General features: G+C 36.8%; 1 protein-coding gene across 1 annotated transcript in view; it reads right to left on the bottom strand.

Moving 5' to 3' along the window:
• GLIPR1L2 (GLIPR1 like 2) overlaps positions 1–16,105 on the bottom strand; it is a 45,767-nt gene that overhangs the window by 21,286 nt on the left and 8,376 nt on the right. Inside the window, exons 2-3 of the mRNA XM_059081730.2 lie at positions 9,867–10,112; positions 7,947–8,050 (exon numbers count right to left, since the gene is read on the bottom strand). Coding sequence (XP_058937713.2) covers positions 7,947–8,050; positions 9,867–10,112 — 350 coding nt within the window. The remainder of the gene's footprint in view (positions 1–7,946; positions 8,051–9,866; positions 10,113–16,105) is intronic.

Genomic DNA, 16,105 nt, shown 5'->3' with positions numbered 1-16,105 from the left:
AAATATCTCAAAACAAAGGAATGAGAAAGGATAAATAACCCCCTAAATCTTTTCTTTTGAAAGATCAATAAAATAGATTAAACCCTCATGAGAAAGAAAGGAAGAAAAATGTTCACTATTAAGAATTTCTCTAATTTTCTCTTCTTATACTTCTCTCCTCCTGTTTTTTTCCAGATAGAACTTTCTTTTTCAATTCTTCCCCCATCTCTCATATGTTCTAATATATTCTATCACTCTCTATTTATGATGGCTTTCTTTAGCATATAAAAATACATTAGAAACCAAAGTCATAAAACAAAAACTTTCACTCAATTCTCACACCTACACACCTTCCTTTTCTTCGTTGCCAAATATCTATATAGAATATTCTAAATTGGCATTACTATTTTTCAAACTGCAAGTTATGAGCTATTAATAGGTCATGAAATCAAATTTAGTGCTTCACAGTTCACATCCAATATTTTAAAATATGAGACAGACTAGAAAGCTGTACTTAACTGTGAATAATATACTATTTCATATATTAATAACATGTTTTAATTTTATCATTCATAGTAAGGATACACATTGTTTTGTAAATCTTTTCTTTCAGTTATGTACTGTGCCTCATAATTCTAAGGTGTACATCTTTTCTTATTTTAGCACCTCTGAAATTGAGATGCATCGTAACATTGATGGCATCTTAAAATCACAGTTGACCAGGCAGTGAACGTGATATGGTTGTCACTGCACATTGTGAACTTGTCATAGCTTTTCATACTGTCAGACTTGAAATGGGTTATATGCATTGTTTGCATTTTACGTATTGAAATTGCTATTCAAAATGTCTAAAATGATCACAATAATATATCATTGAATCATAAATTATTATGCATGCAGAAAAGCATGGAAAGAGAGCCACCTCATATATAATAGAGACTGATGAGAAAATAAGTCTAAATGTTATTTTAAAAATCTACCAGCACAGTTCTAGTTTCCCTCTTACCTTACTAGTCTCTTTCTATACTCCTTTGCTAGCTCCTTTGCCTGAAGTTGAAACATTGTAGTGATGTAGGGTTTAGTCCTTAAGTCTCTTCTGTCCTGCTTTCCATACCTATTTTCTCACAAGGTGATTTCTTTCAGGACTGTGACTCATTTCTGCCTCAGGGCCTTTATATCTGCAGTTCCCAGTACTTAAAAACCCATCCTAGACTTTCATCTGACTAGCTCCCTCATTTGATTCATTCACATTTCTCACATTTATTACTCCACCAAATGTATCTGAACCAAAACACTTGATCTTCTCTCAAGCTCTGCTCCTCCACAAGTCTTCCCTATCTGTCTAATGGCACCACCATTCATCCAGTTGCTGAGACTAAAGGCATAGGTGTCGTCCTTGATAATTATATTCCATTCACCCCTAAAGTTAAATCTGTCAGCAGGTATTGTTAGCTCCATCTTCAAATTATATCCCGAATCTGACCTTTCCTCACTATTTCCATGTTATGTAGGCAGAATCCATGTCATGGTACAGTACAGGTTTTGGTAGTGTAGAGGAGTTTTCCTCCATGCAGTGATTCTGGGGCACTGGCTCATTTCATCTTGTGGCTCTGCCACCCTCTAGGACATCTTAATCCTCCACCAGATCCTCTGTATCCAACCAGTAGATGAGGGAAGACCAAGAGTGTGAAGGATCATGTAGGAAGTTTTTAAAGGCCAGGCCTGGAAGTGGCCTAAATTCCACTGGCCAAAGCTTAGTCACATGGCCCAACCAAACTTCTAGGGAGGCTGGGAAACATTCTAGCTGTCTGTTCATAAAGTAAAGAAAATGGCACCACCTGCCAGATTGCATTTCCTTAATTTTTAAATAAAGAAAATTTTCTTTACTAAATACCTTTGGACACTATAATTTACTTCTTTTAAAGGTCCAGCTTTAGATTCAAGTCATTTTCTTCAATCTCAGAACCTTACCTCCTCCACTGGCCTCTTTTCCCTTCTAATACACCTCTATGCATCAAACTTAACTGCTTCTGAATCTGTATCCTGGCTAACTGCTTCTATGATTTCATACCTGCTTTTACAACAGATCTTTTCTATTTAAAATACAGATGTTGTATTATTTGGTTAACGTTGTGTTTTGTTTTTTTAAAAATTTCTTTCCCAACAGTCTATAAGTGTTTTCAGGATGAATACCATGTAAAAAATGTGGAATTCTATTGCTTAGTTATTGTTTAAATGTACCTACTGTAAACATATTTAAATAAATAAAAGATCCTGCAGGAACCTGCAGATGCAACATGTCTAAAAATAAACAAATCCTTTTTTCTTCCACCCTACATCTTTTCCTAACTCAGTTAATAAAATTATTTATCACTTAAGTTTAAATTCTAATGCTCATCTTTGATTGTACCCCCTTCAATACCGAAATTCAAGGCTAATCTAATTAATACTGTATTATTTTACTTTGTTTTATTTTTCTTAGAAATGTATGTTATTTTATTTTATTTTATTATTATTACTTTTTGACTGTACCACGTAGCTTGTGGGATCTTAGTTCCTCGACCAGACTGAACCCATGCCCTCGGCAGTAAAGGCACGGAGTCCAACCACTGGACTGCGAGGGAATTCCCAGAAAGGTATAATTTTTTATCTTTGAAACTGAAAAATAATCACTAGAAAATGACATATGTAAATATTGTTTCAGTTCACTTTTTCTGATACATTATAAGCTATCTTAATCTTTATATAGGTATCTGTACAGATTCTTTTCTTTTGCTTATTCTTTTCTTTTCTTTGATGATTATTTCTGTTCCATTTATTCTCTGTTCTTTAGGAGCACTAATTTATAAATTTATCACCCTACATGGTTCCTTTCTTTTTCTATATATATTTTTACTTCTATTCTACATCTTTGTATTCTGAAATTTTTCAAGATTGTGGTTGACTCATATCTTCCTTATTGCCAAATCTGTTTTATTCTTCCATTCTGTACTAGCTTGCTGTGGCTACTTCAACAATGCCACAAACTTGGTGGTTTAAAAAAATAGAAATTTATTTTCTCAGTTCTGGAGGCCTGAAGTCCAAAATCAAGGTGTTGGCAGGGCTATCCTCCCTCCAAAGGCTCAGAGAGGGAATTCCTTGACTCTTCCAGCTTCTGGTGGCTCCAGAAGTTCCTTGGTTTGTGAATATATCACTCCAACCTCTCCCTCAACAGTCACATTGCCTCCTTCTCTTCTGTGTGTCTAGTGCTGAAATCTCCTCCCTCTCTCTTATGAGGACACAAGTAATTACATTTAGGTCCCACCTGAGTAATCTAAGATAAGCGCTTCCTCTGAAGATCCTTATCTTAAACATGTCTTTTGCCGTATAAGGCAATATTTACTCTTGACATGTAACAATATTCACAGGTTCCGTGAATTAGGAACTAGACACATCCTTTGGGGAGGGGGCCCATTCAGTCCATTACACATTCTAATTTTCAATTTGGTTTTCTTCTTTTTTTTTGGCTGTGTTGGGTCTTTGTTGCTGCGCACGGGCTTTCTCTAGTTGCTGTGGCGAGCGGGGGCTGCTCAGTTGCTGTGGCGAGCGGGGGCTGCTCTTTGTTGCGGTGCGTGAGCTTCTCATTGCAGTGGATTCTCTTGTTGCAGAGCATGGGCTCTAGGCACTCAGGCTTCAGTAGTTGCAGCACGTGGGCCCTAGAGCACGCAGGCTTCAGTTACTGGGGCACATGGGCTTAGTTGCTCTGTGGCGTGTGGGATCTTCCCAGACCAGGGCTCGAACCCATGTGCCCTGCATTGGCAGGTGGATTCTTAATCACTGCACCACCAGGGAAGTCCCCAATCTGGCTTTCTTACTTTCACTTCTACGAAGTATTTTATAAGACTGTGATGAATTGATTTTTCTACCAATGATTCTTAAGAAAGATACCTATGACTGCCTATTTTGAGTACATATCAAATAAAACTTGGACTGAGTTGACTCAGTCAACTCATAATTGAGTTGACTCACATATGTGCCAACCTAGATCCTTCACAAGTGGACTTTCCAAAGTTTGTATCAAGGAAAAAATGGTTGATAGAAATTTCAAGACAAAGAAGCCTATGGGGCTTCCCTGGTGGCGCAGTGGTTAAGAGTCCGCCTGCCGATGCAGGGGACACGGGTTCGTGCCCCGGTCCGGGAAGATCCCACATGCTGCAGAGCGGCTGGGCCCGTGAGCCATGGCCGCTGAGCCTGCGCGTCCGGAGCCTGTGCTCCGCAACGGGAGAGGCCACAACAGTGAGAGGCCCGCGTACCGCAAAAAAAAAAAGAAGCCTATGGGACAGGTGAGTGGAAAGAAGAGTAATCCTAACAACTAGTAGGTTCATCTTATCACTATAGTCATGGGATATCCCTGCACCCACCACTGCTATTAAGGTCACCAAATACCTTCATTTTATCAAACGGAAATGTCATCTTTCCTTCCTCATCTTTTTTTTTTTTTTTTCTTTTTTTAATTCTTTCAGGAGCATCTCATACAGTTAACCACTTTGGGCATCATGACTCACGTTCTTCACTTGATTTCCAAGTACGCTTAACAGCATTGTTTGGGTTTCCTTCTTATCTTGTTAGCCTCTTCACTCTCCTTTGTTATCTCTTTTGCCTGAAGTTGAAATACTGTAGTGCTCTAGGACTTAGTCCTTAAATTAAGTCTCCATACTCACTCTTTCATAAGGGGATCTTGTTCAGGACTGTGACTCATTTCTATGTCAGGGCCTTTATACTAGCAGTTTCCTCTACTTTAAAACCTATCCCAAGCTCTCATACAGCTAGTTCCTTCTCATGATTCATTTACATTTTCCACATTTATATTTCTACCTATCGCTTCTCGGCCTTTTGGCTAAGATCAAATGTATATTTCTACCTCATGTGTCCAAACATAAAACACATCTTCTGATGTTCTTCCTTATCTTAGTTAATGGTATCATCATTTATCCAGTTGTTCAGACTAAAAGCATGGGTATTGCCATAGTTTATTCTATACCTCTTATCCCTAAAGTCAAATCCATCAACTGGTATTTTTAGCTCTACCTTCATAATATATCCAGAAACTGACCTTTTTTCACAATTTCCATGGTATAGTAAGCAGAATTCTAAAATGGAGCACAAGCTCCCCTACCCCTGCTATACATGCCTTGCATAATTCTGAGGAAAGTGAATGTAATGGACTTTACTCCCATGATTCAATTATGTTATTTGGCACAGCTGACATTCAAACAGGGAAATTATCCAGGAAAATATCCTGACCCAATCACTTGGGCACTCTAAAAGCAGAGCGTTTTCTCTGGCTGGTCACAGAAGAGAAGTCAGAGATTTGGATCGTGGAAAGGACCTGATGTGCCTTTGTGGACGTGAAGATGGTGGGAGCCATGCATCAATGGTGCGAACCACGCATCAAGGAATGTGGGCAGCCTCTAGAAGATGAGAGCAACCACTGGCTTAGAACCAGCAAGAAAATGGGGACCCAAGTCCTATAACCACAAGGCATTGAATTCTGCTAACAACCTGAAGGAGCTTAAAAGCAGATTCTTCCCTAGAGCCTCCAGATAAGAACTCAGTCAACACCTTGATTTTGGCCTTTGAGAACCTGAGCAGAGAATCCTGCTATACTGTGCCTGGACTTATAACCTACAGAACTGTTTAATAATAAATGACTGCTGTTTTAAGTCACTAAGTTTGTGGTTTATTATGCAGCAATAGAAAATCAATCCATATGCTAAAATCCTAATCCAAGATACCAGTTTATAGCCTGCACTACAGAAACAATCTCCTAATTGTGCTTGTTTCTCTTTGTACCCTTGTTTTCCTATACTCCATTATTGACACAACAGCAAGAGCAATCTTTTATTGCTAAGTTTTCTTTTCAAAACATAGATGAAGGACTTCCCTGGTGGCGCAGTGGTTAATAATCCTCCTGCCAGTGCAGGGGATGTGGGTTCGATCCCTTGTTCAGGAAGATCCCACATGCCGTGGAACAACTAAGCCCATGTGCCACAACTACTGAGCCTGTGCTCTGGAGCCTGTGAGCCACAACTACTGAGCCCGAGTGCCACAACTACTGAAGCCCACGTGCCTACAGCCCATGCTCTGCAACAAAAGAAGCCACTGCAATGAGAAGCCTGTGCACCACAACAGAGTAGCCCTTGCTCGCCACAATTAGAGAAAGCCTGTGTGCAGCAACAAAGACTCAATGCAGCCAAAAATAAATAAATTTATTTAAAAAAACTTTTAGAAAAAAGAATAGGGAGAAAAAAAACACATAGATGAGATCATGCCACTTACTTGCTTAAAACTTTCCGATGACTTTGCCATTATGTAGAATAAACCCCCAAATCCTTAACCTGGCCTATGGTATTCTACTTGATTTAGTTGTCACCTAACTCTCTCCCTCGTCTCCTACCTCTGACCACAGTTATTCATTTTTCAAACATGCTAAACTTATTCCAAGCTCAGAGATTTTACATGTGCTCTCACTTCTACCTGAAATATTCTTTAGCCATCTCCTCATCTTTTGGCTTTCAGTTTAAGTGCCACCTCCTTTTGCAGTTATCCTGGTACATATTCTATATTAGTTATTCCCTATTTGCTTACTGTGCTTTGTTTCTATGGCATATTTTATTATTTAATTAAATATCATTTCTTTCTATGTTCACTTATTTATTGCTTGTCTCTCTTCCAAGACTACAAACTAAGTATGGTCAGTCTTTATTGGTTTGTCAGTAGACAGATCAGAGCCTTGTATGTAATTGCTGAGTACATAAATGAAGACTAGTACCCCAGAGGAACCTCTTCCTTCCCCACCACCCATGCCCAGTGGTCTGTTTGAATTTTCAATACCAATCAGTAGTTAACTTTCCAAAGTTTCTCCATGTAATAGATATCATCCCAGTACGTCCAGTCTGTAGGACTGAAAGAGGCCAAAAAAGTTTTGCAATTACTCTACATTTCAAACTTGTTTTGCATGCCTATGTTCAAAGCCAGCAAAGCTTCCATTTAAGAAGGAGTTTCTGAATCTAATCCGACTTACATCATAGTTCTGTTGTTCTCCCTATCTAGGGGAATACAATCATTAATTAGTAATCAATGTTTTTTTTTCTTTCTCTTTTTGGTTTAGTCCCAGAAGCATTTTATTTTTAAGAAATTCCTTCTCAATCCTAGCAGGTAGTCAATTTTTCTTGGCATGTTGATTAGGATATTTTCTCACTTCAGTTAGATGTTTTAACAGTATTACTTATAGTATCATATCGACCTGTAAGAAAACTTGAGACTTTCCTACAAAGTTCTCCAGAGATGGAAGCTATTTTGGAAGGTAGTTTTCCTCCCATCATTGGAAAGTTTTTAGGTACAGGTAAGTAACCACATGGTAAGTAAGTGTTAAGAATTCAAGTTTCATATGCATAGCTTAACTAGAAGACTTGTAAAGTACTTTTCCACCTCTGAGTTATTACGATTCCTTATATGTATGAGACTAGCCCCAATTAATAATACACTCTCTAGAGGATAGTCAACTAAAAGTGTCCCTCATGTTATAAAACTGATGTACTCTTGAAACAATTCTTACAACATACATTTCAACACACTTAACCTTATTTTCTTTGGACTTTTAAAAAATAAATATGGAGATAAACAATTTTGGAAAATAATTTAAATCCTATGTTAATTAGGCTAGGTACTGTGAAATAATACTAAAGTTAAAATTCTCTCAAGAAGTAATATTTGGCTAGTCTATACATAAAATCAGTATGCCTAAATATGACTTATTTTATTATGAAATTTAAAATATTTCAATACAAAGTCTTTAATTTCTATCTGATACTCAATTCTTTTATAGTTTGCAAAGACATTTAGAATATGTTGAAAGTTAGGAAAACTTAACCTTGAAAAATCCCCAATTTATTTTTATATTATTTAAAAAATTTAAAGGAACTTACCCTGGTGCATAGTTGCATATGAAAAGTGCTGCATGTTTAATATGTCCAATTCTTGAACATGGAGTAACAGCACAACCAACTTTGTAAGACTTGTACCAAACAAGCTAAAATAAAATTTTCAAAGAAAACATAAAATTTAATTCTAAACATTTACTCTGCCATAGTATAAACAATAGTATATTCAATACACATAGGACCTTTAACGAAGCAATTCAAGGAATATGAACAATTCTTCATTTGGATGCAGGTAGAGAATTATCATGGATTTAGGGAAGCGTTTCCAAAACTGTATTTAGAGAAACACTTTAATAGGTTCTACCAATACTGTATTCTTAGGATAAAGAGTCTGAGAAAAGCTGACCAGAATAATGTTTTAGAGCCAAAGGAAGACACCTGCTGAATCAATTTTTGACCTTCTGTTGAATCTGAGAGTTCTAGGTTATTGGCAAAGAGGAAGAGGGGAAATGAGAAGACAAAACGTTTTGGAAGAATGGAAGTTGTGAATAAAAAGGAAAAAAGGAGGGGACAGTAAGATTATAGAAGGGAAGGAAAAGAAATACAAGAGTAGAAAGTAATTGAATGTTATCAGCATTTTTCTTTTCTTTTATTGAGGAAATTCCATTACAAAATAAAATGAAGTCTGGGCCTTCCATTAAAAATACGAGTAAAAGAGCTGGTTCCTATAAAATATTTTTTGCAAAATAGGTCTTGGAGTGAAAATATGAGAATAATTAAAGATATTCCAGAAATTCCTGAATGGCTTTAATATTCCTAACACTTACAAGTGAACAACAACAAAAAATTGTTTTGTTAACCTCTGTGGGAGAGGGAGAAACCATTTGTTTTCCTTTTCTCTATAGCTCAAGTCTTACTGATTCCAAAAGAAATAGAATGATGCATTAAAAGAATAGAGAATAGAATGTCTGTAACAGTTGAAGTTAAACAGGTCAAATGCAGGAAATGAAAATGTCTAGGAAACTAGACTTAAGGAGGAAAAAATACAGAGGAGTAGGTCAGGGAGTAGACTTGGTTATTTTACTCAGAGTATTGAAGTCATATTAAGGAGTCTAGCTTTGACATAAGTAAGACAGTAGAGAACCACTCTTTCTAGGAGAAAAAATTGATCAAAAAATTTTTGAAACATAAATCATTTGATGGAACAGGAAGACATGAGTTCAACATGAAAAAATTCCAAGATTTTAAGTTCTACATTAGAGTCTATTGACTGTAAATAATCATCTTTTAAATGAGCTTGGAAGTTAATTCAATAGTTTCTTGATTCCTGATACAAATATTTATTGAAGACCTAAATAATGTCATGTTGTTGTGCTGAGAATACATGGATAAGAAGACAAGGTCCCTCCTGCCTTTAGTGTAGTATTAGATATATAAACAGATGATTATAAAACAATGTAATATGTGAAATAACAAATGTTTGTACAGGAAATAAAAAGTGGTTCAGTATTCTTGGAGTACAAAGTGTAAGAGTGAATTGTTAGACATGAGGTAGGAAAATAATTATATGTATTTGCATTTAAAATATTTTAATCAGTTATATAGTAGTATGTGTACTGATCTGTACAAAAACAATCATCTTTTACTTATGTTTATAGTCAATAAACTAAAACTAATTTTTATTTGCTAGTTTCTTTCTTTTCCAGTGTGCATTATATTAGAAAGGTACCTTTCATCTTTGGGTATGGAGATTAGACTTACTATATTTAAAGGAATGTTTTAATTGCATCGTTCAAATAATAGAAGAAATTATGAACATTCAGAAGATCTAGGACTGATTAGAATTTTGATTCTATTAGAGGTAATAATTTTACCATTTGAGCTTATTTATAAAACTGAAACCCAATAACAACTTAGTAGTAAAGCAATTAAAGTCTATTGAATTAATAATATAAAATTAGATACCTGTAGATAATTAGAACAGTTATCAGAGCAACTGTTCTTTTCAAAATTGTACTTTTTCCTCTGTGCAAACCAACTTCTGATAGCAATACTTGCAGTAAATTCATTTTCAGGGCCGACCCACATATTTTCACCAATACCATTAAATCTAGGATGGGCCATTTTTACTTCTTTTAGATGAATATTACGTTCAAACACACATTTTTTTCCCCATGCTCTAGCAGTCCGTGACAACGCTACATCCCAAGTCTGAAAAAAAAAATGCAAAAAGTAAAGAAGAAAAAATAACAACACTGAGGGTTTTTTATTGTGCTCTAAATTATTTTCCTTGAGTTCTCATAATTAGATGTCAGGAAAACAATTCTTATTTTGTGCTTATGAGTCTGGTTTGTGGAATTTATGTAGGAGAAAAAGTGTTTTGAGACAATTATAAATGAAAACTATTTCCTGAGATGAAGGCTTACGCATATATTTGTAATTAAAAAATCAGATTGTTAGATGATGCAAATGGTTATAATACTCTTACATGTAGTCTATTTAGAAAATGTGTATTTTTAATCTCATGCCTTTTATATGTAATAATACAATAATTTAAAATATTTAAGAACTATTTATTGAGCACTGATTATATGCAAATTATTGTATTGTGAGGAATAAAATATGAAGTCAACATAAATTTTGTCCTCTAGTTGCTTACTGTTGTTAGGAAAAAAACCTGGGATATTATATACATACATATACATATGTATACAAATATATATATATAAATTTATATATATATATAATTTTAACACATAGTGGTAGTTGGTAAATGTTATAAAAGAGGCACATGTAAAGTTTTATGGATGTTCCCAGAAATGAAAGAAAATATCACAAGATGCTGCTCCCCTCCATTTATGGAAATATCCAGAAATGTGTATTTCTGACATATTTAGAGCCTCATTAAATTCATTGTTTAGTTAAGGACAAGAACAAAAACAACACAAATAGAAAAATCAACAAAATATTTGTAAAACCAACATGGTAAATATATATACGTTACAGTAAATCTGAAAATAAACATTTCTGAAAAACAATACTAAGATTTCTCTAGAGTTTTCTTGGTTAATTTCATAGATTATACAGAAGTACAATACAGAAAATATATTATAGAAAACTTTAGCATATCCCCTCCCTCCCCACACTATTTCCCTCCCCAGAGGTAACCATTGTTAAAAAAATTGTTTATGTATAAATTTCTCTAGCTCCATATACACACACATTCATATATAAGATATGTTAGGGTGTTTTAGATGAGTATTTTGTGATTTTTGTCTTTGCACGGTTTTAATCATACCATACACAATATTATTGGCCCATAACTTGCAGTTTTCACTTAGAGAGATTGTTCCATATTAGCACAACTATATCTACCTAATTTTTTGCAAACTTTTCATAGTATTCCATAGTATGGCTAGCAGCATGTAATAAAGGTTACTGTTCCATTATTAATGGCCCTTCAGATTCTTTGCCATTTGCAAACAATGCTCCATGGACCATCTTTCTACTGCCTAATTTTGCATATTGTTTACACACCACATGCTTACAATGAACCATGTCACTATTCTAAGTGGGCTTTTTTCCTTCCATTTTCATTGAGATATAATTGACACATAGCACTGTGTAAGTTTCAGGTGTACAGCATAATACATCATGAAATGATTAACACAATTAGTTTAGTGAACATCCATTATCTCATAGAGATATAAAAACAAATTTTTTTCCCTTGTGATGAGAACTCAAGATTTACTCTCTTAACAATTTCAGATATAACATACGGCAGTAATGTTATATTAATCATTTGGACATCATCCTTAGTATTTATCTTATAACTGGAAGTTTGTACCTTTTAACCACCTCCATCCAATTCCCTCTGCCCCCAGCCCCATAATCACAAATCTGATCTCTTTTTCTATGAGTTTTTTTGTTTTCATTGTTTTTTGAAGTATAATTGACCTACAACACTACTATGTTAGTTCCTGATGAACAACATAGTGATTCAATACTTCCATACATTACAAAATGATCAGCACAAGTCTAGTTACCATTTGTCACCATACAAAGATATTACATTATTATTGACTGTATTTCATTTCATTCCCCTGACTCACTTATCTTGTAACTGGAAGTTTGTACCTCTTAATTTCCCTCATCTATTTCACTCATCCCCCCTGCCCACTCCCCTCTGGCAATCACCTGTTTGTTCTCTTTACCGATGACTCTGTTTCTGTTTGATTATGTTTGTTGTTTTCTGGACTCCATATATAAGTGAAATCATATGGTATTTGTCTTTCTCTGTCTGACTTATTTCACTTAGCATAATACCTTCTAGGTCCATCCATGTTGTTGCAAATAGCAAGATTTCATTCTTTTTTATGGCTGAGTAATATCTTCTCTATCCATTCATTTATCAATGGGCACTTAGGTTGCTTCCATATCTTGGCTATTGTGAATAATGCTTCAATGAACACAGGAGTGCAGATACCTTTTGAATTAGTGGGTTTTTTTGTTGTTGTTTTTTTCTTTCAGAAAAATACCCAGAAGTGGAATTGCTGCCACTGACTGGAATGTCTACTCCCTTGTTTCTATGAGTTTGACTTTTTTTTTTCAGATTCCACATATAAGTGATCCCATGCAATATTTATCTTTGTCTGGCTTATTTCACTTAGCATAATGCCTTCAAGTTCCATCCAAGTTGTTGCAAATAGCAGGATTTCCTTCTTTTCTCATGGCTGAACAATATTCCATTGTATATATACACACCACTTCTTTGTCCATTTATCCATCGATGGGCACTTAGGTTGCTTCCATATCTTGGCTATTGTGAATAATGCTGTAGTGAACACAGGAGTGCAGACATCTCTGTGATATTCTGTTGTAATTCCTTTGTTTTTATACCTAACAGTGGAATTTCTGGATCATATGGTAGTTCTTTTTAAAACTTTTTAAGGAATCCTCCACACTGATTTCCATAGTGGTTGTACGAATATACATTCCCATCAACAATGCACAAATCTTCTCTTGTCTCTATATCCTCACCAATGTTTGTTATCTCCTGTCTTTTTTGGTGATAGACATTAATTTGCATTTCCCAGATGATTAGGCATGTTGAGAACCTTTTTATTTACCTGTTGGCTAAAGCTATAAAATTCTTATGAGAAATAAAGGGGAAAAGATTCATGACATTGGATTTGGCGATGATTTCTTAGATATGTCACCAAAAGTACAGGCAACAAGATTAAAAAAAATAGATAATCAGACTTAATTACAATTAAAAACTTTTGTGTATCAAAGGACACTATTAACAGAATGAAAAGGCAACCTATGGAGGGGAGAAAACATCTGAAGATCATATATTTGACAAGGGATTTTATTCAGAATATATAAAGAATTCCTTCAACTCAGCTAACCAAAAGACCCTAACAACCTGACCAAAAAATGACCAAAGAACTTGTGCACACATTTCTACAAAGAAGACATACAAATGGCCAATAAACACCTGAAAATATGCTCAACATAACTAATCATTAGGGAAATGAACATCAAAACCATAATAACATACCACTTCACACCCATTAAAACAAGTGTTGGTAAGGGTGTGGAGAAATTGAAACCCTGTGCATTGCTGGTAGGAATGTGAAACGTGCAGCCACTATGGGAAACAGAATGTCAGTTCTTCAAAAAATTAAACGTAGAATTTGTACATGTTTTTGTAATTCCATTTCTGGGTATACACCTAGTAAATGTGAAAGCAGGGAACTGAACAGATATTTATTCACATACCTATGTCCACGGCAGCATTATTCACAATAACCAAAATGTGGAAGAAACCCAACTGTCCATGTAGCGATAAATGGATAAACAAAATGTGGTATATACATAAAGTGGAATATTATTCAGCCTTTAAAATGATGGAAATTTTAAAAAAAATTTTTTTAAATTAATTTATTTTTTGGCTGCATTGGGTCTTTGTTGCTGTGTGCTCTTTCTCTAGTTGTGGAGAGCAGGGGCTACTCTTCGTGCAGTGCACAGGCTTCTCATCACAGTGGTTTCTCTTGTTGCAGAGCACAGGCTCTAGGCGTGCAGGCTCAGTAGTTGTGGTGCACCGGCTTAGTTGCCCTGAGGCATGTGGGATCTTCCCAGACCAGGGCTCGAACCCAGATTCCCTGCATTGGCAGGTGGATTCTTAACCACTGCATCACCAAGGAAGTCCCAGAATGGAACCTCAAACACATCATGCTAAGTGAAACAATCCAGTCACAAAGAGAAACACTTATGATTCTTATATGATGTACCTGGAGTAGTCAAATTTATGAGACAGAAAGTAGAATGGTAGCAGTCAGCAGAAAGAAGGGAATGGGGAGTTAGTGTTTAATGGGTGCAGAGTTTCTATTGAGTAGGATGAAAATGTTCTGGAGTTGAATGGTGGTGATGATTGCACAACAATGTGAGTGTATTTAATGTCATAGAACTGTACACTTAAAGGTGGTTAAAATGGTAAATTTTATGTTATCTATATTTTACAATAAAAAAAAAAAACCAATAAATGTTTTGAGTTTAAAAACAAGGTAGGGGGCTTCGGTCGGAAGCCAGGAAAGGACTGGGGTTGGCTGCGTGAACGCAGCCTGAAGGGGTTAGTGCACCACAGCTAGCCGGGAGGGAGTCCGGGAGAAGTCTGGAGCTGCCGAAGAGGCAAGAAATTTTTCTTCCCTCTTTGCTTCCTGGTGTGCGAGGAGAGGCGATTAAGCACACTGCTTAAAGGAGCTCCTGAAACGGGCGCAAGCCACGGCTATCAGCGCAGAACCTAGAGATGGACATGAGACGCTAAGGCTGCTGCTGCCGCCACCAAGAAGCCTGTGTGCGAGCACAGGTCACTCTCCACACCTCCCCTCCTGGGAGCCTGTATAGCCCATCACTGCCAGGGTCCTGGTATCCACGGACAACTTCCCCGGGAGAACGCACGGTTCGCCTCAGGCTGGTGCAATGTCATACTGGCCTCTGCCGCCGCAGGCTCGCCCTGCATCCGTACCCCTCCCTCCCTCTGGCCTGAGTGAGCCAGAGCCCCCGAATCAGCTGCTCCTTTAACCCCGTCCTGTCTGAGCGAAGAACAGACGCCCTCAGGCGACCTACACTCAGAGGCGGGGCCAAATCCAAAGCTGAAACCCAGGAGCTGTGCGAACAAAGAAGAGAAAGGGAAATCTCTCCCAGCAGCCTCAGAAGCAGCGGATTAAATCTCCACAATCAACTTGATGTATCCCGCATCTGTGGAACACCTGAATAGACAACGAATCATCCCAAATTGAGGAGGTGGACTTTGGGAGCAAGACATATTATTTTTTTTCCCCTTTTTCTCTTTTTGTGAGTGTGTATATGTATGCTTCTGTGTGAGATTTTGTCTGTATAGCTTTGCTTTCACCATTTCTCCTAGGGTTCTGACCGTCCCCCCCCCTCCTTTTTTTAGTTAAAAATTTTTTTCTTCTTAATAATTATTTTTTATTTTAATAACTTTATTTTATCCTACTTTAATTTTTCTTTTCTTCCTTTCTTTCTTCCTGTCTTCCTTTCTTTCTTCCTCCTTCCTCCCTTCCTTCTTTCCTTTCCTTTCTTTTCTATTTTTTCTCCCTTCTATTTTGAGCCGTGTGGACTAAAAGCTTTTGGTGCTCCAGCCAGGCATCAGGGCTGTGTCTCTGAGGTGGGAGAACCAACTTCAGGACACTGGTCCACAAGAGACCTCCCAGCTCCATGTAATATCAAATGGCAAAAATCTCCCAGAGACCTCCATCTCAACACCAATATCCAGCTTCACTCAACGACCAGCAATCTACAGTGCTTGACACCCTATGCCAAACAACTAGCAAGACAAGAACACAGCCCCATCCATTAGCAGAGAGGCTGCCTAAAATCATAATAAGGCTACAGAACCCCAAAATACACCACCAGACGTGGACCTGTCCACCAGAAAGACAAGATCCAGCCTCATCCACCGGAACACAGGCACTAGTCCCCTCAACCAGGAAACCTACTCAACCCACTGAACCAACCTTAGCCACTGGGGGCAGACACCAAAAACAACGGGAACTACGAACCTGCAGCCTGCAAAAAGGAGACCCCAAACACAGTGAGCTAAGCAAAATGAAAAGACAGAAAAACACACAGCAGATGAAGGAGCAAGGTAAAAACCCACCAGACCTAACAAACGAAGA

This window comes from Kogia breviceps, chromosome 12, assembly GCF_026419965.1.
Source record: "Kogia breviceps isolate mKogBre1 chromosome 12, mKogBre1 haplotype 1, whole genome shotgun sequence".
NCBI classification, from domain to species: domain Eukaryota; kingdom Metazoa; phylum Chordata; class Mammalia; order Artiodactyla; family Physeteridae; genus Kogia; species Kogia breviceps.
The sequence above is the reverse complement of the archived record's forward strand: the minus strand, read 5'-3'. Positions and strand labels throughout refer to the sequence as shown.